The sequence below is a fragment of the Lithobates pipiens genome, unplaced genomic scaffold, assembly GCF_037356315.1.
Source record: "Lithobates pipiens isolate NorthernLeopardFrog02 unplaced genomic scaffold, aLitPip1_a1.2 Scaffold_35, whole genome shotgun sequence".
Taxonomy (NCBI): Eukaryota; Metazoa; Chordata; class Amphibia; order Anura; family Ranidae; genus Lithobates; species Lithobates pipiens.
In genome coordinates this window covers 10,930,968-10,955,265 of record NW_027507811.1, presented here as the reverse complement: position 1 = coordinate 10,955,265, position 24,298 = coordinate 10,930,968, and the positions used below count along the sequence as shown (strand labels likewise).

The window sequence follows — 24,298 nt, the reverse complement described above, 5'->3', positions numbered from 1 at the left end:
CGGCCATCAGGGCTTTCCCCCCCTCACAAATCTCCGGGACCAGACAGTTTTTGTATTGAGTGGTATAGGCTGCATATGGAGGACTTGGTTCCCAGACTGAGAGCCCTGTTTTGCTATTGTCTTAAACATAAATGTCTCCCAGACTCATTATTAGAGGCACAGGTGATTCTACTCCCGAAACCAGGCAAGGACCCTTTAACCTACTCCACATATAGACCCATAGCGTTGTTAAATCAAGATCTAAAAATTTTAACAAAGGTACTAGCTACAAGACTCTCCCAAATAATTACTACCATTGTAGATATAGATCAGACAGGTTTCATACCCCAAAAATCTACAGACACTAACTTGAACAGATTGTTTGCTCACTTGCAGATTGACCATGACAGGACGGGGACCAGGGTAGTGGTATCACTCGACATGGCCAAAGCCTTCGATTCTGTGGACTGGAAGCATATGCTGGCAGTACCACGTCACATGGGGTTTGGGGAAGTTTTTATGACCTGGATCTCACTACTTTTATAGTAAATCCCAAGCAGCCATAAAGATGGGCACCTCGGTCTCCTCCCAATTTCCAGTAGGCAGAGGCACACGTCAGGGCTGCCCGTTGTCACCATCGTTATTTGCTCTAGCAATAGAACCTTTAGCTATAGCCCTGAGGAAGTCACCTGACGTAGGAGCACTAGAGGTAGGAGGTATTCGGGAATGCATTGTACTTTACGCAGGTGACATGCTTCTCTTTCTGCAAGACGCAGGGTCTTTCCTAGAGGCAGTGTTCGAAAAATACTAGACAAGTTTGCCACGTTCTCGGGGCTGCGAGTTAACTGGGAGAAATCGCATGTGATGGCTATTGACGCGGGTGCACAGGCCTTGGCAACCAAACGGGTCCCCATCGCATGGGTGCCGGAGTTCGGGTACCTGGGCATGGGCGTCTCGCCCAGGGTTGGTGATTTTCTGTCCCTGGACCTACTTCCTTTGCTGGCCAGGGTCAGACTGCAGCTTGATGCGTCGAGACGTTTGTCTCTATCCCTGATTGGAAGGGTCAACCTACTTAAAACGAAAGTTCAACCAGTTTTCTTGTACTTCCTACGGAACGCTCCAATTTGGATCCCATGTTCATTTTTTAGGAGCGTGAATAGACTATTTAGCTCCTTCTTATGGGCCACTGCACACCCCAGAATCAGTCTCCTTACTTTACAGGAGCCCTGGGGTCAAGGTGGACGAGCATTACCGGATCTCTTCAAATACTTTATAGCGGGACAAATGGCGATTGCTCGACGCTGGCTGACGAGGGATGATGGGGATTTGGCAACGGTACTAGAGGCAGCTTTTCTGGGATCGTATGAGAGCCTGTCTTACTTAGTATAGAGGGGACCCCAAGCCTCCTCATCTTTGACCGCCTCAATGCGTGTCACAATACGCGCATGGGACAAGGCACAGATTTTGATGACTTTGACCAGTTGGGAGCTGGTCACAGGACACGCCTCTCTGGTTGAACCCCAGACTAACACACTTTGGTGCAATCCCTGACCCAGTGATATGGGCCAGGGTTGGCATTTAACAACGGAAGCATATAGTGGGGAAAATAAAATGACTCACATTTGACCAACTTAAAGATAAATACAATCTTCCTAATTGGTATCTATTTCGATACCTCCAGTTGAGACGTGGTTTTATTACCCAGTTGAGTTCTGACACACTAGAGCTAGGCGCATTTCCCTTGGAGAACATGCTAAGGGCTGAGGACTTACCAAAACCACTATCAACAGTCTACAAAGAATTATTTGTGGAAAGGCCCAAAATGCTTAACAAATGTAGAGACACGTGGAGTGCATTAGTAACAGATTTTGGGGGGGGGGGGGGGGGAGGATTGGGATGACATGTGGGATCACCCGTTCCAGACTCTGGTGTCGGCCAGAGATAGGCTTATTCAATTTAAACTGGTACACAGGGTGTACTATACTCCAGCAAGGATAGCTGGGATATATGGCACAGGTACAGCAGTATGTTGGCGCTGCACAGATAGTCATGCTGATTTTGACCACGTATTTTGGCAATGCCAGCCGATAAAGGAGTTCTGGAAAGGGGTAACACGCACTATACAGACGATGCTTTCGGTGCCAATTCCTTTTACAGTTGCCGTCTGCTTGCTCAGCCTGGTGGAGGAGTTGGCGCACCGAAAGGGCGCAAAGAACTATGATTTCCCTTTCCCTGTTTTACGCACGTAAAGCTATTTTATTGTATTTTAAAAAACCTGAACCGCCCACATTGTCTTACTAGAAAGGCATAATCAATAAAGCACTACCTTTTTATAAAGCAACATACTTAAGTAGGGGTTGTCCTATAAAATTTGAGAAAGTATGGTAGTGTTGGCTGGACGCCAGGGGCGCTTTTAATTAATCTACTACGATGGGGGTCAGCTTTAAGAAACACTCTATGCAGGCCGTCTTTAATATTGATTGGACCCTGGGCAAAAATTTTCTTGGGCCCCCCCATGCAGTTTTGCTCTCCACCTGCTCTGAGACATACAATAAATAGCAGCTAGTCTCAAAATCAGTTTACTGAATCAGATCAGTCAGCTATTGCGATTGGTTGCCAGAGGTTACAGTGTATCACTACCACTCACTGACTGGTTGCTAGAGGTTACAGCACACATTACAGCTCACTGATTAGTTGCTAGAGGTTACAGCACAGGATTTCTGCTTGTTGAGATTACTGTACAGTAATACTGCTCACTGATTCGTTGCTAGAGGTTACAGCACATGATTTCTGCTTGTTGAGATTACTGTACAGTAATACTGCTCACTGATTCGTTGCTAGAGGTTACAGCACATCATCTCCTCACTCCAGGGGTCATGCTATACATATGGATGCTGCCTTTATTTACATATCTATGCAGCTATTTACATATGAATGCTGCTTCTATTTACATATGTAAACACAGGGTCTGCGGGTGAGTCATCTGTGCACAACAATAGGGTATAGCTGGGCAGCATTAGTAGCAGCACTTCACACTGAGATATCAGGACACAGCAAGAGACAAGGAAATGGAAACTGGGATAGCTGGCAAGTATGAGGCAGCTGCTTTGGGACCCACAACAATGACAGGGCCCAGGGCACCTGTCCCTTTTGCCCTGCCTTAAAAACGGCCCTGACTCTATGTACTGGGCAAAGGAATGATGTAATCCAGACTAAATAATTATCTGACTGTGTGATGATTGGATGCACCATTGACCCCTGGAAAACATGATGCCTTTTTTTATATTTCATTTTCTTTTTGTACAGTTATGAGCGTGGAATGTGAATTGGTAACGGTTAGAAGGCTGCACAAGGGTTGAGGGTTAAGTGGGGGGAGGGAGTGGGGGGATTTTGGTACACGTTGTACTGTATTCTATGTGTTATAAAACTGTTAATAAACAAAAATTTACAAAAAAAAAGCACTCGCGGCTATAATGAATTGTCGGCTCCCGGTAATACAGAGAACAATCATTGAAAGTCATTGATAAAAAATAAAAAAAATTATTTTTTACTTTGACATGGACTTCCTCTTAAAATCCATACCAGACCTGAAGGGCCTGGTAATTGAATTTGGAGGGACCCCCACGCATTTTTTTTTTTTTTTTTTATCAATGACTTTCAATGACTGTTCTCTGTATTACTGGGAGCCGACAATTCATTATAGCCGCGAGTGATTTCAAATGACTTTTTTTCCTTCAGAAATTACACTTTGTGCAGGGACAGTTCTAAGCATGGGAAACAAGTGCTACTTTACAGGCCTACTATACACACACCCTAGGTACGAAATTTTAAAGGAATATTTCACTTTTTTTGTTTCGTTTTAAGCATTATTAAAATCACTGCTCCCGAAAAAATTATAGTTTTTAAAACTTTTTTTGCATTGATACATGTCCCCTGGGGCAGGACCCGGGTCCCCAAACACTTTTTATGACAATAACTTGCATATAAGCCTTTAAAATTAGCACTTTAGATTTTTCATGCTCGAGTCCCATAGACTTTAACGGTGTTCGGATGTTCAAACAAATTTATTGCCTGTTCGCATGTTCTGATGCGAACAGAACTGGGGGGTGTTCGGCTCATCCCTCGCAAACAGTACAGTTACACTACAATTCAATACAGGAGGAATCGTTAGAGCTTACAATCTAAGAATATTATATATGTATATTTCTCTCCACCTTGTTGGGAGTGGAGATGACTCCATCTATAAGGATATACAGTACATACACACACAGCACAAGGCCGTGTTCATACTTGGAGACACTGCATTTTCTCTGAGCTCCACATGGGGGTGATCTAACTTCTACCTAGACAGGAAGTGATGTCAGGTACAGACAGGAAGTTACGTGTTAGAGGTGAGTCCGGAGGAAGTAGAGAGGAGACGTTGCTGGAAATGGCAGAAAAGGAGGTAATAAGATCTTATTTTATATTTACACCCAGTAACCCCCCCCCTGTCATGTCCGTCCTCTTCCTCCATAGTCACTGTGACGTCTTTTATCTCCAGCAGATGATGATACACACATATATAGTGTGGAAACCTAGATTAACCCCAACAGGGTCAGAACATTCCCCCACTTACCGGGTCAGAACATTTCCTTCATTTTGTAGTTAAATTCTAGTAATATGTTCCTTTAAACAAACAGCACTGACAATAAATAGACAAGACAATGACCATCCTGACCATACATGACCTACAACGGGCAATTATTACACCACACAGGCAGATTTACCCCTTCAGGATCAGAACGTTCCCCCAGTTATGGGGCCGGAACATTGTCTTCATTTTGTTGGTGTGTCACCTTTCCCACCAATCACCGTCTCACCTCATCAGTCTATACTAACGGACTATATGACTTTTATTAGTAGTGGGGGATCGGAATATGTATGTCTTTATTTTAGAAGAAAGAATGTAATTTGCAGAAAGAATGTCATGAAAACAAATTTTTCCATATTGATCCAAGTCTCAGATATTCATTCACACCATCCCTCACCATGATCAGGTAGATGGGTAACAATTAGGGATGAGCTTCGTGTTCGAGTCGAAAAATACGTTCGACTCGAACATCGGCTGTTCGTCCGGCAAATACCGAACGTTATGGGCCGTTCGCCCCAATTTCGTGTGGCGCTCACGGCCCACAATGCACTGCGCCATCGCAGTGCATTGCTGGCTCATGATTGGCCAAGCATGCACTGTGACCCCGCATGCTTGGCCAATCACAGCGCCGGCAGCGAGGAGAGCCACATTGGCCACAGGCAGGATATCTGTGGCCAATCATAGCTCAGGCTGTGTAGTACACGCCCCACACTATATAAGGCCGCCAGCGCGGTGGCCTTGTGTAGTGTGTTGGCGTCTGTAGGAGATAGTGGGTGTTCTCTGTGTACCTTCCACACAGTATACACCATTCATTATCGCCCGATTTGGCGTTCTTGCTCTTCTGTAATTGAGCTGTTAGCAATCTGCAGGAGATTGTGCGTGCTGTCTGCGTGCCCTGACCGCAGTATACACCGTTATATCCACCTACATAGCTAGCTATATTGCTCTTTTGTAATAGAGCTTGCAGTCAGTTGTAGGAGATTGTGCGTGCTGTCTGCGTGCCCTGACCGCAGTATACACCGTTATATCCACCTACATAGCTAGCTATATTGCTCTTTTGTAATAGAGCTTGCAGTCAGTTGTAGGAGATTGTGCGTGCTGTCTGCGTGCCCTGACCGCAGTATACACCGTTATATCCACCTACATAGCTAGCTATATTGCTCTTTTGTAATAGAGCTTGCAGTCAGTTGTAGGAGATTGTGCGTGCTGTCTGCGTGCCCTGACCGCAGTATACACCGTTATATCCACCTATGTAGCTAGCTATATTGCTCTTTTGTAATAGAGCTTGCAGTCAGTTGTAGGAGATTGTGCCTGTTGTCTGCGTGCCCTGACCGCAGTATACACCGTTATATCCACCTACATAGTTAGCTATATTGCTCTTTTGTAATAGAGCTTGCAGTCAGTTGTAGGAAATTGTGCATGCTGTCTGCGTGCCCTGACCGCAGTATACACCGTTATATCCACCTACATAGCTAGCTATATTGCTCTTTTGTAATAGAGCTTGCAGTCAATTTTAGGAGATTGTGCGTGTTGTCTGCGTGCCCTGACCGCAGTATACACCGTTATATCCACCTATATAGCTCTTCTCTAATTGAGCCATCTGCCATCTGCAGGAGTTAGTGGGTGTTGTGTGCCTCCAGCACAATTGCTGGTTTTCCCATCTCCCTTCAGGCCATTACCATGTCTGGAAGGCCAACAAGGAGAGGCAGACAGGCGCGAGCCGATAGAAGAGGGCAAGCAGGCTCTGTGTCTAGAGACAGCAGTGCTGGTCGTGGACGCGGTGCATCGTCATCATCAGCACGTGGCCATGGACACGCTTGTCCTTCTTTTCGGCAGCTGGACATGTTGAGCCGCAACATGCCGAAGACTTTGTAGAGTGGATGACCAAGCCTTCTTCATCCTCCTCATCCTCTCTCACCCAGTCTCAGGGTACTAGCAAAGCAGCTGCCAACGCATCGTCTTCCCTCCTCTCAATGTCATCATCAGTGACTCCTTCCCTAGACCCACCACGTCCTCCTGAGGAGTCTCCTGAACTCTTTGAGCACAGTGTTGGGTACATGCTCCAAGAGGAGGCCCAGTGTTTTGTAGGTTCTGATGATGATACTCAGCTACAGGAAGGCAGTAGCGTGAGCGCAGAGAGAGCGGATGCTCAAGGACAGCAATCTGGCAGTCATGTTCCACAAGTTGCAGCATACTGCCAGGTTTGCTCCAGCGATGAAGAGGGAGGGGTTGACGAGGGCACTGACTCCACATGGGTGCCTGGTAGGAGGGAGGAGGAGGCACATGTCCAACGAGGCAGGATGCCCTCCGGGGGCCAGCTTAGGGGCAGCACACTGACTGAATGACACCGCAGAGCTCCGCCTGTGCAGGGCGCTGCCTCTGCGCGTTATTCTAAAAGTTCTTTGGTGTGGGCCTTTGTTTGAGACGAGTGCATCAGATCACACTGCTGCTATTTGCAACATATTTCTCAAGCTTATCTCGCGTGGCCAAAACATCAGCCGCTTGGGCACCACATGCTTGACCAGACATATGTTGACCTGCCATGCAGCTCGTTGGCAAGCGTACCCCAAAGAACAAAGCGGACCTCTCTTTGCTCCTCATCAGCTGGGATCTCCAACCCCACTAGACCTTCAGTCCTCTCTGAAACCTGCTCTGAGAGGAATGAAGGTGTAGAATTAGGTGTGTCACAGCCAAGTGCTTCCGGGCACTCTGCTAGCAGTACACCCACGTCCGATTATAGCAGGCAAATTTCCCTGCCCCAGCTGCTGGACCGTCGAAAGAAGTTCACTCCCAGCCATCCACATGCCCAGCGGTTGAATGCTAGCTTGGCTAAATTGCTAGCACTTCAACTGCTGCCTTTTCAGTTGGTAGACTCGGCCCCCTTCCGTGAGTTTGTACAATGTGCGGTTCCTCAGTGACAGGTCCCCAAACGCCACTTTTTCTCACGGAAGGCGATTCCGGTTCTCTACCGGAATGTGGAAGGCAATGTCCTTGCCTCGCTGGACAGGGCGGTCAGCGGTAAGGTGCATATTACCGCTGACTCATGGTCCAGCAGGCATGGACAGGGACGTTACCCGTCTTTCACGGCCCATTGGGTCACTCTTCTGGCAGCTGGAAAGGATGCAGGACAAGGTGCAGTAGTGTTGGAGGTTGTTCCGCCACCACGCCTCCAAAATGCTACTATTGGTTGTGACACACCTCTCTCCTCCACCCCCTCCTCTTCTTCTTCCTCCATGGCCTCTTCCAGTGCTCTGTCCTCAGAACAAGCGGTGCTCCGTAGGCGTTCCAGGGGCTACACAAGTATGCAGGCAAAACAATGCCATGCCGTGCTTGCGCTTGTTTGTTTGGTAGACAGGAGCCACACTGGGGCAGATATTTTGTCAGCTCTGCAGGGGCAGGCCCGAGAGGTGGTTGACGCCACTCCAGCTTAAGCCAGGAATGGTGGTTTGCGACAATGGCACCAACCTCCTCTCCGCCCTCTGACCCATGTGCCCTGTGTGGCTAACGTCCTTAACCTGGTGGTGCAGCGGTTCTTGGGCAGGTACCCGGGCTTACAGGATGTCCTGAAGCAGGCCAGGAAAGTCTGTGTGCATTTCCGCCGATCATTTAATGCATGTGCTCGGCTGGCTGAGCTCCAAAAGGAGTTGAACCTGCCCAAGAACCACCTTATATGTGACATGCCCACCAGGTGGAACTCAATGTTGGCCATGCTGCAGCGGCTGCACACGCAGCAGAGGGCCATCAATGAGTACCTGTGCGACTACGGCACCAGGACAGAGTCAGGGGAGCTTGTTTTTTTCTCACCACGCCAGTGGGGCATGATCAGGGATGAATGCACTGTCCTGTCACCATTTGAGGAGGCCACGAGGATGGTGAGCAGTGACAGTGCATGCATCAGTGACACTATACCTCTTGTCCACCTGTTGGAGCATATGCTTCCTTGCCTCTCAAGGCCCCCTTTATCCAGACAGTGTTCCTGCTGTCCCATCCATCACACAGGAAGAGGACGAGGAGCAGGATGATTGTGTCAGCATGGAGGTAGAGGCTGGCACTCAGCATCAGCACTCAGCAGCAGCAGTCTTGTAGGGATGATTTACAGTCCCAAGAAACACGTGGACTTGTACGTGGCTGGGAGGAGGTAGCTGCGGATCATGTTGTCCTTAGTGACCCAGAGGACTCTGGACCGAATGCCTCAGCTAACCTACGCTGCATGGACTCCCTGATCCTGCAAAGCCTGCGGAAGGATCCTCGTATTCTTCGGATCAAGGAGAGGGACCATTACTGGCTGGCCACTCTCCTTGATCCACGGTACAAGGGTAAGGTTGCCAACCTTATCTTGCCGTCGCAGAGGATGAGACATCTCCGGAAGGTCTTGCAGAAAGGTCTGTGCAACGCGTTCCCAGAGACTGGGAGGTTACAAACTCCTGGTCCTGGACAACGTGTTGCTGAGGCATTGGTCAGAAGGAGCCGTGGAGAAGGTGGCCGTCTGACCGATGCGTTCAGACAATTTTGTAGTCCGCAGCCCCAAGGTATGATCGGTTCCAGCAACCATCGCCAGCATCTGATTTACATGGTGCAGGAATACCTAGGGGCAAGGTCAGACTTGGACACCTTTCCCACTGAAAATCCTCTGGCTTACTGGGTCCTGAGGATGGATCACTGGCCAGAGCTTGCACAGTATGCAATTGAGCCACTGGCCTTTCCTGCATCCAGCAATTTTTCGGAACGAACCTTCAGTGCTGCTGGTGGCTTTGTTACCGATCACAGGGTGCGCCTGTCCACCGACTCAGTTGATCGACTAACCTTTATCAAGATGAATCAGTCTTGGATCACCCACCGCTACCAAGTACCTGAAGCTGATGTAACCGAATAATTTTTTTTTGAAATATCACATCCCTTCAAGACTGCCTATGCTTATGCTGAGTGACTGTCCTGTTATGTTGATTGTCTATCCTCTTCCTCCTCCGCTGATATGTTGGAAGAACATTTTTGGTTCTGGGTGATGCCACCAGCCCAATTTTTCAGCCCCTGTTTAACAGGGGCGTTTAATTACAATTTTTGATGCAATGCTTTGCAGCAGGGCTCATTCCTGCACCACAACTAGAGTATATGGGAGAGGTTGCAGTGTCGTGGCACCAGCACCAGTGCCTAAGGCCCAATTTTTCTGCCCCTGTTTAATAGGGGCGTTTAATTACAATTCTTGATATAATATTTCACAGCAGGGCCCGTTCCTGTGCCCACCCAGAGTAACTGTGAGGACTTATAGTGTTGTGGCACCAGCACCACAACCACCAAAGGTCAATTTTTCTACCACTGTTCAACAATGGCATGTAATTACAATTCTTGATATAATCGTTCACAGCAGGGCGCTCGAGCGACCACCAAGAGTCACTTTGAGGGCTTACAATGTTGTGGCAACACCAACACCTTGTTCCGCCATTTCTGCAGAGCATATAGGGCAGGCCCCTACTTTCAAACATCCAACTTACAAACGTCTCCTACTTGCAAACGGAAGGAGACAACAGGAAGTGAGATGAAAAAAGATGGACGGCAAAACAAACTATACAGGGGTGATAACCCTTCCCTATGTTTTCCAAAAAGCTTAAATATAGATTTTTTGACTGGAGCTACACTTTAAAAATGTACCAGTTAAAAATTACAAACAGATTTAACTTAACACAACAAATCTACACAGTCCCTGTCTTGTTTGCACCACCTGTATACTGCTGTTCTGAGTATATAGGGCCTTGGGGCCCCATGTCTTTCCTTTTTTTAATATGGGTATGGGGGTTCCCCTTAATATCCGTACAAGATCCAAAGGGGCTGGTAATGGGCAGGGGGGGCTACCCATGGCATTTTTCTCAATGATTTTCATCCATATTGCCGGAATCAGATATTACATTAAAAACGCAAGCAGTTTGAAATTACTTTTTTTTCCATTAAATATCATTTTGTGGAGGGACTGTTCTAAACACGGGAAACACGTGGCACTTCACAGGCATACTATAGACACCCCCCCAGGCACGATATTTAAAGGAATATTTCACTTTTTTTTCACTTTAATCGTCATTAAAATCAGTGCTCCCACCAAAACGGCCATTTTTAAAAACATTTTGGGCATTGACCCATGTCCCCTGGGAGCCAGGTCCCCAAACCCTTTTTAGGACAGTATCTTGCATATTAGCCATTAAAATTAGCACTTTTTATTTTGAACGTTCGAGTCCCATAGACTTCAATGGGGTTCTAACGTTTGTACGAATTTGCGGTCCGTTCGAAAGTTCTGGTGCGAACCGAACCGGGGGGTGTTCGGCTCATCCCTAGTAAAAATCACCAATAGGATTTATACACAAACATGTTTGTTAGAACAAATGTTTTATTATATATTCAGAGTGGAAACATCGGGGATGGTAATATTGTTGTTAAATAAGAGTAAAAAGAGGAGGATGAGGAGTATGGTGTAATGAAGGAGCTTTCTGAAGGACATCATGATGGAGCAATCAAGTAACAGAAACCCACCAGAGAGATGTCCCCGTCCTCTGTATTCCCGGGTTTCCTCAAAGGAAGATCACACCATCCCCCACCATCATCAGGTAGATGAGGAACAATTATGAGTAGTTATGATTTATACACAATCATGTTTGTTACAATAAATGTTTTATTATATATTCAGAGTGGAAACCTTGAGGATTATAATAGTGTTATTAAAGAAGAGTACAAGCAAGAGGACAAGGAATATGGTGTAATGAAGGAGCTTTCAGAAGGACACAAGGATATGATGGAGCCACCTAATACCAGGAACCCACCAGAGAGATGTCCCCGTCCTCTGTATTCCCGGGATTCCACACAGGAAGGTCACACCATCCCCCACCATCATCGGGTAGATGAGGAACAATCACTGGTAGTTATACATTATGCACAAGCATGTGTGTTACAATAAATGTTTTATAATATATTGCAGATTGGAAACCTCGGAGATGATAATATTTTTGTCAAAGAAGAGTATAAAGAGGAGGATGAGGAGTATGGGGTTATGGAGGAGTTTTCAGAAGGACACAAGGATATTATGAAGCCACCTAATACCAGAAACCCACCAGAGAGATGTCCCCGTCCTCTGTATTCCCGGGATTCTATACAGGAAGATCACACCATCCCCCACTGTTACAAGGTTGGTGGGACGGAGAATCTAGAACATTCACTTACAGGGACAATGTGTGGATTTTTTATGTGATGTCACAATATTAAAGCTCTTATTTTACAGATGATTTTCTCTCTCATTTTCTTGGTTTAGAGTGGAGATCCAATCGATATAGAATTTGGGGTGAAATCAGAAGAAGAAGAAGAGAGGTATGTGAGGGATGATCAGCAGTCTATGGAGGAGGATGGAATAACGGGGACATTTATAGAGGAGGACACTCCTACAGAGATCAGCACAGGTGGGTCATTAACACTAAATACATTCCTCCACCCATACTGCTCACTGATTGGTCCAGAGTAGGACGGGGGCTGGGTGATATCAGCCTGTAATCCCCTGGTCACTTTCCTGAGCTGTGTCCCCCGTCCTGTATTCCTGGATTTCTCTCCGATAATCTTCCTTCTCTGTGCTGCCGACACAATTTATGTATCTAGACTGGATTTATGGAGATTCTGGGCTTCAGCTGACAGCAGAATGTTGATTCTCACTATAGGCATTGCTCAACCTAGGCACCAGTGGTATGTGTCTTGGGTCTTCTGCCCCATGCCAGGGTATAGCAGGATCTCTATCTTTGCAATTCTCCTCGGGTCACTTGCTCTGTTTTCTTTCCTTGCTGTTCCCGGGTGGAGGGATATGTCTGTATAGTCTCAGACCCAAGTCACTGAGTGCAGTCTCAGGAGATGGGAGGAGCGGTGTGGGACCTCTGCAACTTGTCTCCAGTAAACATTTCATCTTCCACTGATTACTGAACACCAATATTATGAATCCTGACCTTTCACTATAAAATGTATATTGTACATTACATTCTCCTGACCCTTGCACTATATACTCTATGTTGTACATTACATACCCCTTGACCCTTGAACTATATACTCTGTTGTACATTATATACTCCTGACCCCTGCACTATATACTTTATATACTCCGGACCCCTGCACTATATACTTTATGTTGTACATTATATATGTACATTATATACTCTTGACTAGGGATGAGCTGAACACCCCCCACTGTTCGGTTTGCAGCAGAACATACGAACAGGCAAAAAATTTGTGCGAACACCGTTAAAGACTATGGGACATGAACATTAATACATTTAACTGACAATTGCGCGGTTGTGCGACGTGGCTCCCAAACAAAATTGACGTCCTTTTTTTCCCACAAATAGAGCTTTCTTTTGGTGGTATTTGATCACCCCTGCGGTTTTTATTTTTTATAAACAAAAATAGAGCGACAATTTTGAAAAAAACGCATTTTTTTTACTTTTTGTTATAATAAATATCCCCCAAAAATATATAAAAAAACATTTTTTTCCCTCAGTTTAGGCCGATACGTATTCTTCTACATATTTTTGGTAAAAAAATCGCAATAAGCGATTATTGATTGGTTTGCGCAAAAGTTATAGCGTTTACAAAATAGGGATAGTTTTATAGCATTTTTATTAATAATTTTTTATTATTTTTTTTTTTTTACTAGTAATGGTGGCGATCAGCGATTTTTTTATTGTGACTGCAACATTGTGGGGGACACATCGGACATTTTTGACACATTTTTGGGACCATTGTCATTTATACAGTAATCACTGCTATATAAACGCAGTGATTCCTGTGTAAATGACACTGGCAGTGAAGGGGTTAACCAGTGGGTGGCAGTGTAGGGGTTAAGTGTTCCTAGGGGTGTGTTACTAACTGTGGGGGGGTTGGGCTTTCATTTAGTGAACACTGATCTCTGCTCCAATCACATGGAGGAGAGATCAGCGTCACTAGTTGCTAGGCAGAATGGAGAAATGCTGTTTACACTGCATTTCCTCCATTCAGCCGTCCCGTGAGACGATCGCGGGTATGCCCGCGGCGTTCGAGTCCACGGGTCCCGCGACCGGACTCACGGGGGTCCCGACCGGCGCGGGAGCGCGCCGCCGGCTGCGCGCTCCAGGTGGCAGGGCGGCATTGAAGATTGGACGTACATGTACGACAATATGCCTGCCCATGCCATTCTGTCGACGTACATCGTCGTGCGCTGGTCGGGAACCGGTTAAAAGTGCTTGCGCTAGTGCCGGCTATTAATGAATTGTCGGTCCCAACAATACACATAAAAGTCATTGAAAAATAAAAATATAAAACCTTCAGGTCTGGTATGCATATTAAGGGGAACTTTGCACCAAAATTTTAAAAAAATGGTGTGTGGTACCCCCAAAAATCCACATCGGACCCTTATCCGAGCACGCAACCTGGCAGGCCGCAGGAAACGAGAGGGGGGGGGGGGCAAGAGAGCGCCCCCCCCGAACTGTACTGCGCCAGATGACCTCAACATGGGGAGGAGGATGTCCCTATGTTGATGGGGACAAGGGCCTCATCCCCACAACCCTTGCCCGGTGTTTTTGGGGATCTGCGGGCAGGGGGCTTATCGGAATCTGGAAGTCCCCTTAGATCCCGGCCCCCCTCCCCCTATGTTAATTGGTAAGAGGTACATTGTACCCCTACCATTTCACAAAAAGAAAGTGTCAAAATGTAAAAAAAAAAAAAAAACACAGGAGACGGCTTGGGACAAGTCCTTTATTAAAAATGTAAAAAAAATAAAAAAGATTTCAGCGATGTAATCCAATAAATCCATGGTCTTACTCCAGCGATGTCAGCCTTTCTCAACCTTTTCAACACAGAGGAACCCTTCAAATAGTTTTCCGGTCTCGGGGAACCCCCTGCTAAAAATGAGAAATATACAACTCATGATACAACAGTGTGATGGTCGGTGGTAGGAATGGTCCTTACACTTGTACATTACATAATTCTGACACTATATAGTCCTATCTGTTGTACATTTACAAAGTCCCGACTTCTCTCTTCCCTCTACTATATATATATATATATATACATAATATACACATAATATGTATTCTCTTTGGTTACACCCGTTTCCTACCAGCTGGACATTTTATATCGGATGATGTGATTGGAGCACAGACTTTTACATGGTGATAATAATGTGATAACATCCTCAGACTTTGGAGCCTTAAACAGAAAGTGATAATGGGGGAGGAGTCAATAACCCAATGATGGGGGTCTTCAGGATCAGTCCAGTCTTCATCTTGGTTGTTCTCCCCCCATCCTCACTCTCTGACCTCTGGTGGGGCTCAGCCCCGCTGTTATTCATGACCAGATCATGGACTAAATAAGGAAGTGCAGGACTTCTTGTGTTGGGAAGATGGCAAAGAGTGATAGAGGGGGAGGGGACACTCGTCCTATAATCCCCCTCATCACTGTCACTCCTATAAAAGACAGTTCTCGTTGTTTCCTCCCTCTCTGACTAAGGTCCATGAATAAAGAAATGATCTGGTAGGAGATCAGAGGACCCATTTATTAGTTACCTTGAGGGGGGAATTGTAAGATCCTCAGAGACAAAGCTGCCTGATGTGGGCGGAGTCCTGGTTTAGGGGAACCAATCAGCTGATGTCTAGTAATAATCTTTGTATTTCTATTTTAGTAGATGGACGGGAGATGAGGAAAACCTCAGAGGATTGTCTCACTTTGTCTCCAGACTGTAAAGTAGAAGATGAGGACATCACACAGTATAGTCCAGGAGAAAACCCGACTACCTCAAATGTCCATCCGGCACCACACAGTGTAGATGGACCATCGTATTCCTCTTATCCTGAGGAACCTCAGACTGTGCGGGACGGTGCCGGACCATCGTATTCCTCTTATCCTGAGGAACCTCAGACTGTGAGGGACAGTGCCGGACCATCGTATTCCTCTTATCCCGAGGAACCTCAGACTGTGCGGGACGGTGCCGCACCATCGTATTCCTCTTATCCCGAGGAACCTCAGACTGTGCGGGACGGTGCCGGACCATCGTATTCCTCTTATCCCGAGGAACCTCAGACTGTGCGGGACGGTGCCGCACCATCGTATTCCTCTTATCCCGAGGAACCTCAGACTGTGCGGGACGGTGCCGGACCATCGTATTCCTCTTATCCCGAGGAACCTCAGACTGTGCGGGACGGTGCCGGACCATCGTATTCCTCTTATCCTGAGGAACCTCAGACTGTGCGGGACGGTGCCGGACCATCGTATTCCTCTTATCCTGAGGAACCTCAGACTGTGCGGGACGGTGCCGGACCATCGTATTCCTCTTATCCCGAGGAACCTCAGACTGTGCGGGACGGTGCCGGACCATCGTATTCCTCTTATCCTGAGGAACCTCAGACTGTGCGGGACAGTGCCGGACCATCGTATTCCTCTTATCCTGAGGAACCTCAGACTGTGCGGGACGGTGCCGGACCATCGTATTCCTCTTATCCCGAGGAACCTCAGACTGTGCGGGACGGTGCCGGACCATCGTATTCCTCTTATCCCGAGGAACCTCAGACTGTGCGGGACGGTGCCGTCCTTCCAACAGATAAGAGGTTTTCCTGTACTGAGTGCGGGAAGTGTTTAAATTCTAAGAATAGTCTTAATATGCATAAAAAAATTCATACAGGTGAGAAGCCACATTCCTGTTCTGAGTGCGGGAAATGTTTTTCAGCGAAGTCACTTCTTCTCAGACATCAGAGATCACACACGGGGGAGAAGCCATATTCCTGTCCTGAGTGCGGGAAATGTTTTTCAGTTAAGTGGCATATTGATAGACATCAAAGGTCTCATACAGGTGAGAAGCCGTATTCCTGTCCCGAATGCGGGAAATGTTTTTCAGAGAAGTCGCATCTTGATACACATCAGAGGTTGCACACAGGTGAGAAGCCGTATTCCTGTGCTGAGTGTGGGAAATGCTTTGTACAGAAATCAGAACTTGTTACACATCAGAGGTCTCACACGGGTGAGAAGCCATATTCCTGTTTTGAGTGCGGGAAATGTTTTTTAGATAAGTCAAATCTTCTCAGACACCAGAGGTTGCACACGGATGAGAAGCCGTATTCATGTTCTGAATGCAGGAAATGTTTTTCAACAAAGTCGTTTCTTCTCAAACATCAGAGGTTGCACACGGGTGAGAAGCCGTATTCCTGTCCTGTGTGCGGAAAATGTTTTGCAAATAAGTCCAGTCTTTCCTATCATCATAAATCACACACGGGTGAAAAGCCATATTCCTGTCCTGAGTGTGGGAAATGTTTTTCAACTAAGTCACTTCTTCTCAAACATCAGAGGTTGCACACGGGTGAGAAGCTATACTCCTGTTCTGAGTGCGGGAAATGTTTTTTAGATACGTCAAATCTCCTCAGACACCAGAGGTTGCACACAGGTGAGAAGCCGTATTCCTGTCCTGAGTGCGGGAAATGTTTTTCAGTTAAGTCGAATCTTGACACACATCTGATGTCACACACGGGCGAGAAGCCGTATTCATGTTCTGAATGCAGGAAATGTTTTTCAACAAAGTCGTTTCTTATCAAACATCAGAGGTTGCACACGGGGGAGAAGCCGTATTCCTGTGCTGAGTGCGGAAAATGTTTTGCAAATAAGTCCAGTCTTTCCTATCATCATAAATCACACACGGGTGAAAAGCCATATTCCTGTCCTGAGTGTGGGAAATGTTTTTCAACTAAGTCACTTCTTCTCAAACATCAGAGGTCGCACACGGGTGAGAAGCCGTATGCCTGTCCTGAGTGCGGGAAATGTTTTTCACAGAAGCCCAATCTTGACAAACATCGGAGATCTCACACGGGTGAGAAGCCGTATTCCTGTCCTGAGTGCGGAAAATGTTTTGCAAATAAGTCCAATCTTTCCTATCATCAGAAATCACACACGGGTGAGAAGCCGTATTCCTGTCCTGAGTGCGGGAAATGTTTTTCACAGAAGTCCAATCTTGACAAACATCGGAGATCTCACACGGAGGAGAAGCCGTATTCCTGTCCTGAGTGAGGGAATTGTTCCTCACTGAAGTCCTGTCTTCCTGTACATCAGGGGATCCCACACAACCCTGGAGGTGTATTAGTGAGTGCGGGAAATGTCTTGTATATGAATGTTGCTGGACATGTGGGGAAGAAGCACACCTTGATATACACCTCAGATATACTCCATGGCTGATCTTCATCATGGAAGAAACAGTTGATAAGGAGATCAGAGATCACCAAAGACATGGATGAAGTGTTGTACCGTGTCGGCCATTGATAACAGGAGAAAAATAAAAATGGAGTCCTTACCTCTCATTGGTACATTTTGTGGTGTAAACTTTTTTTTATTCTATTGATTGAACTAGATGGACTTGTGTCTTTTTTTTCAACCAGACTATCTATATGTAATAAACATTTAAAGTTCTAGCTTAAAAAAATTGAGGCGCGATGAGCATTCGCCGTACTATGACAAATTCTGGTCGTATTTTATTTCATAAAGTGATTTCCTATGATCATTGGCTCCATCTAGTGGCCATAATGTGGAATTTTAGGTAGTTCAGGAGAGAGATACCTCATTATGGCCACTAGATGGGGCTGACAGTCATAGGAAATCACTTTGTTATCTCCTTCACACCTAAGGGTAAAACAAATGTTCATGCTTAAGCACAATTTTGCAACTTTGACATGTGTTAGTAAATCCGTACATATCATCACAACTACTTTGTGCCTCCAGGTGGATTATACCGCGTTTGTTTCAGGAAAAATTGGGCTTTCATTTGGTGGTAAATGGTGATTGATGTCTCCTGATTTATTTATTTTTATTATCAAAGGAGAACTGGCCCAAAATAGTAAAAAAAAAAAAAATTTTTTTTTGAAGTGTAGCTGTTTTTTTTTTTGTTACAACCATAACCTTCCACCAAAGAACAACTCAAAATAAATTCTCCTGCTTCTGCCGATTGCAGCGATACCACATACACTATATTACCAAAAGTATTGGGACGTCTGCCTTTACACGCACATGAACTTTAATTGCATTCCAATCTTAGTCCGTAGGGTTCAATATTGAGTTGGCTCCGCCCTTTGGGATGGATTAGAGCGGAGACTGAGAGCCAGGCCTTCTTGTCCAACATCAGTGCCTGACCTCACAAATGGCCTTCTGGAAGAATAGTCAAACATTCCCATAAACACACTCCTAAACCTTATGGACGGCCTTCCTAGAAGAGTTGAAGCTGTTATAGCTGCCAACGGTGGGCCTGGGATGGGTCTGGGCCGTGGGACAGGGTAGAAAATTTCCACCAGGCTGCCTAATTTATATTCAAAATGGCTGCTGACATTTTTTTTGTGCAGGAATTGGCTGTGTTGCTCTCGCACTGCATTCCGGGAGTTGTAGTCCAGACCGCACTCAAGTTCCTGGGTGGGTGGAGAGAACTGAGCAGTGGCGCACAGCAGACAGAAACTAGAACTCCTGGAGACTGAGTCTTCGGGGTCAGGGTGCGTGGTGGTTCACGCACGTCACGTGACTGCAGACATCCTAAGTCTCCCGTATTTGGCTGCGGGCTCCCCGGACACCCGCGAGCGCTGGGCGATCTCTCGGCTGGGCCAGAAGACAGAGCAGCCGAATAGAGTATGGCCGCTCGGGCTGCTCTGCCTTCTGTCTTTGACCAGGGGAGGGGGCGGGGTAGAGTCGGGAGCACTCTGCTGGTGGACACTGCTGAGGTGGCACTAAAAGGCTGAACTGGTGGGCACTGAAAGGCTGCACTGATGAGGTGGCACTGATGGACACTGATAGGCTGCACTGGTAGGCACTGATAAGGTGGCACAACTGGACACTGATAGGCTGCATTTAATTGGCACTGGTAAGGCTGCAGCGCAAAGCGTCACCTCCCTGAAATGAGTTTTCGCAGGTTGGGATGTCTGTGATTGTCTGAGCTTGGTTCCGGATGGTTGCAACTTGAAGTTTTTAGAGAGACGGTCAAAGAGAGAAGAAGAAATAACTGACGGAGAGCAGCTTACTTTTCCACTACAAGTCCCGGAGTCCTTGGCCTGGAGGCAGGCAGAGACCGGGGCGTGACTGGCCCAGGCTGGGCACTGGCTGCAACTTGAAGTTACCATCACCCCCCCCCCCAGGAGGCTGAGCTGGCATCGCTGAGGTGAGAGGCCCTGACACCCCCAGCTGACCCCCCCATCCCATACACCCAATTTCCCTGCCCCAGTGCCCTGCCCACCCAGTAACCTAAAAATAGTAAATAGCCCTCAACACTGTCTGGCTTTCAGGTCCTGTGCTGGCCATGGCTTGTGGGTCCTACTGGGAGCTGGCCGTGGTTCGATAGGCCAATTAACTGGACTTGCCCCCCCCCCAAACCTAAGGCTGCCAGCCCTCCCCTGTGCTGCCATTAAAGTTCATGTGCATGTAAAGGCAGGTGTTCCAACTTTTGGCAATGTAGTGTATAAGGATATACAGTACATACATACACACAGCACAAGGTCGTGCTCACCCTACGAGACCTTTCTCGGGGCTGCAAATCCTCTGAGTTCCAGAAGGTGGTGATCTCACTTCTACCCAGGCAAGTCTCTATGGAAGACAGGAAGTGATGTCACATACAGACAGGAAGTCTCTATGGAAGAAAGGAAGTGATGTCACATACAGACAGGAAGTCTCTATGGAAGACAGGAAGTGATGTCACATACAGACAGGAAGTTCAGGGTGAGAGGTGAGTCGGGAGGAGACATTGCTGGAAATGGCAGAAAAGGCGGTAATAAGATCTTATTTTCTATTTACACCCAGTAACCTCCCCCGTCATGTCCGTCCTCTTCCTCCATAGTCACTGTGACATCTTTTATCTCTAGCAGATGATGATACACACATATATAGTGTGGAGACTTAGATCAACCCCTTCAGGATCAGAACATTTCCCCACTTACCGGGCCTAAACATTTCCTTCATTTTGGAGATAAATTCTAGTAATATGTTCCTCTAAACAAACAGCACTGACAATAAACAGACAAGACAATGACCATCTTGACCATACATGACCTACAACGGGGAATTATAACACCACACAGGTGGATCAGTTCCTTCAGGATCAGAACGTTCCCCCAGTTACGGGGCCGGAACATTGTCTTCATTTTGGAGGTCACCAATCACCTCATCAGTCTATACTAACGGATTACCGTATATACTCGAGTATAGGCCGACCCGAATATAAGCCGAGGCCCCCAATTTACCCCCAAAAAACTGGAAAACTTATTGACTCGTGTATAAGCCGAGGGTGAGACATGGCTGTCCATCCCTGTGTGTGTGTCCGTCCATCCCTGTGTGTCCGTCCATCCCTGTGTGTGTGTCCGTCCATCCATCCCTGTGTGTGTATCCATCCATCCATCCATCCATCCCTGTGTGTGTGTGTGTGTGTGTGTGTGTGTATCCATCCATCCATCCATCCCTGTGTGTGTGTGTGTGTATCCATCCATCCATCCATCCCTGTGTGTGTGTGTGTGTGTGTGTGTCCGTGCAGCCTTGTGTGTGTGTGTGTGTGTGTGTCCGTGCAGCCTTGTGTGTGTGTCCAGCCTACCTGTGTCCCAAGCCTCCGTCCCGAGCCGCCGTCGTCCCGAGCCTCCTCCGACCCGTGCCGTGCCTCCTCCGTCCCGTGCCTCCTCCGTCCCGTGCCGTGCCTCCTCCTTCCCGTGCCTCCTCCGTCCCGTGCCGTGCCTCCTCCGTCCCGTGCCTCCTCCGTCCCGTGCCGTGCCGATGGATCGCCGCTCTTCTCGGCGGCCATTCTACAATTCAAAATTCCGCCTCCGCCTGTGATAGGCGGAACACTCAATTTCCCAGCAGCCTGTGTTCCGCCTATCACGGACATCCTCTCATACTCGTCCGTAGTATGAGAATGAGCGGATGTCCGTGATAGGTGGAACACTGACTGCTGGGAAATTCAGTGTTCCGCCTATCACAGGCGGAGGCGGAGAAGGAGGCGCGGCTTTTAAATTTTAATGTCCGCCGTCTGTCTGCTCGATACGCTGATCGAGCAGTCAGACAGCGGTGACTCGAGTATAAGCCGAGGGGGCACTTTCAGCCTCAAAAAAGAGGCTGAAAATCTCGGCTTATACTCGAGTATATACGGTATATGACTTTTATTAGTAGTGGGGGATGGGGGGGTTGGAATACGTATGTCTTTATTGTAGAACATTCAAATAGGAAGAAAGAGGGAAATTGTTATTTCCTGGTGCCTCCATGGCAGCATACATGTGATAGAGCTCTCCACCTCTACTCCGCCTTCAGGACTAGTGAATAGCATAAATTAAAGGGCATAGCGCCTCCCCCAACATTCTCCTTTTTTCCCCTCATACCTTGGGAAGAGTAAGGATGGGCTCAGGCGTGTTCGCATGCTCCATGTGCAGAGCCCGCCAGGAAATCGTCACGGCGCTAATCACAGGCAGTGAGACATTTCCTGATGTCTGCAGCCGCGCACCGGGACAATGTCTCACTGCCTGTGATTAGCGCCACGCCGACTTCCTGTCGGGCTCTGCACGTGGAGTGTGCGAACGCGCCTAAGCCCATCCTTCGTGAAGCGTAGCAGTATGTCCATACCTCTGTAGTCGGCAGCGTCCGCTGGGTTCAGCCTCTCCTGTGCGCAGTCCCTGTTCTTGGGCCGCTATTAGCCCTGATAAGACTGGGAACCCCCTTCTGTGGATCTTTTGGGGTCGTGCAGAGTTTGCTCATAGAAACGCAGTCTGTTGGTGTTTCAAACACAAACGAATGATTGGTGAAGGGCAGCAGGAGGATCAGCTTTTTCGGTTCCTTGGTCAGGTTTGATTTTTCTCCCTTTCATTCCTTAAAATAAAAGGTGTATAGGTGAGTTCAGCTTTTAAATAGTGTCCATAGTGATGTGAAGGCAGAAAAAGTCATTGCTGGTGCATTTACATAAGAAAGTAAAATTTGTCCCCTTTAAGATGTTTAATTCTTGGTTGGCGCAAGCGCGACCCGGGCATTGTATCCTCTTTTTCTTAAAAGCTGTATTGTGCCTTAGATTAGGGTTCCTACCGTGTCCTTCGTTTATTTCCTCTCCCCAATCGCGGTACGCGCGCTGGGGAGAGAGGGGGTACGGCAGCGTGTCTCCTGTGCGATCGCTGTGTGTTCCGGGTCTCTGGACGCCTGCGCAGCCCGGAATAAACGGCGGCCCGCTGTTGTCAGTTGGATCATCTGGTAGACTCTACTGCACATGTTTGCGCACAGGCGCACATGACTCTGAAGCCTCGACCGCCATCTTTGTTGAGGGAAACAGGTCTCCCTATCAGTATAGGTTGCCAGGAGGAGGTTGGTTGCGATTGATTGATTAGCTGTTTCCAACCCTCTCTTCCTTAAATGTTGGCTCATTTTGGAGCTCAGGGCTGCTTGTCTTAGCCAGTGTGTGCCTTGCAGCTCAGACATTTCTTTATTTTTTTCCCCAGCTAAAGGTATGGTTGATCCTTTTCATTACTTCGCTGGTATGGGATTTGTGTGATTTTATTTTTTTTCTCTCTTTTGGGTTCTATTCTGTTCCTTTTCCTATTTCTACAGCTGACCCGACTGCCCATTTCACCATGAGCCATTCGTCTCATGGTCAAGATCCTGTTGTATCCAATAGGTATGGGACCACCTATACGTGAGCATTAAAACAAACCCTGTTTGTTGCAGCCCTGTTCCCGCCAAGCGTTCCAGAAAGTCTTCAAGATACTATGATAATGGTGAGAACTCTGAGTGAGAGTCACGTTCTTCACATCATAAGGCTTCTAGGAGATCTGGGTCTAGAAGACGTCATCGCTCTCCCTCACACCCATCTAGAGGGCTAAACGAGCAGTGTTTGGCATGTGGTGCTGTACCACTCTCTGATAAATTGGCCTGTAAGGACTGTTTCAGGGAATACGCAGCCAATTGAGAGCTAGAAAGCCGTCAGGTGGTCAATCTGCTCATGCGACTTCTCAGGCTCAAGGCCTAGACCCTGACACTCCGGGTCCTTCATCTGGCAGTAACCCGCTTCCTACTTTGGGAAGCGCAACCAAACACTCTTCCCCTGAGGATCCTTCTGGAGAGTCGTCGGAGGAAGCTTAACCATCGGCTTTCAGTTTTTTTCCTTGGTCCAACCATTTGTTGGGGCTATCTAGCCGCAGGAGCAGCCTGCAGATCCACCATTGCATTGACGTCCGTTTCCAACGCCATTAGGTCATGGACAGAGAACATTAAGGCAGCCCTCCACCAGGATGTCCCCAAGGATGATATAAACAAGGCTTTGGAGGAGCTTAAGTGGGCAGTAGATTTTGTGGGTGAAGCAGCTACTGATACGGTCCACTGTTCGGCCAACTCAATGCTTCACTCAGTCAAGGCAAAAAGGGCCCTATGGCTGAAGCCATGGACTGCTGATCTTGCATCCAAAACAAAACTGGTGCAAGATTCCGTTTGATGGCAAATTCCTCTTTGGAGAAAGGCTGGATAAAGCAATTTCCCAAGTAACAGGAGGAAAGTCCGGCTTGCTTCCTCAGGACAGGAGGGTCCGGAGAACAAGAAATTTTGCATCTCACTTCTGGCAGTCAAGCTCCTGAGATTTTAGGCAAACTCGTCCCTTTTTAAAGACAACAAGAGGTCATGGCGAGGCACTCAGTCTTCCTTTCTGGGTGCCAGAAAAAACAAGACTCTCATTGCCCCCCA

At 47.3% G+C, this 24,298-nt stretch overlaps 3 protein-coding genes across 3 annotated transcripts in view; all 3 read left to right on the top strand.

The window, feature by feature from the left end:
• LOC143956085 (uncharacterized) overlaps positions 1-24,298 on the top strand; it is a 211,311-nt gene that overhangs the window by 43,624 nt on the left and 143,389 nt on the right. The window lies entirely within an intron of this gene.
• Positions 1-24,298, top strand: part of LOC143956074 (uncharacterized) — a 70,140-nt gene that overhangs the window by 35,079 nt on the left and 10,763 nt on the right. Inside the window, 1 exon segment of the mRNA XM_077466200.1 lies at positions 16,201-17,628. Within this exon segment, the coding sequence (XP_077322326.1) occupies positions 16,201-17,628 (1,428 nt within the window).
• LOC143956010 (uncharacterized) lies at positions 11,495-14,047 on the top strand. The gene is made up of 2 exons (XM_077466140.1): positions 11,495-11,774; positions 11,898-14,047. Exons 1-2 carry the CDS (start codon positions 11,547-11,549, stop codon positions 12,102-12,104), a joined length of 435 nt encoding a protein of 144 aa, XP_077322266.1. The 5' UTR covers positions 11,495-11,546; the 3' UTR covers positions 12,105-14,047.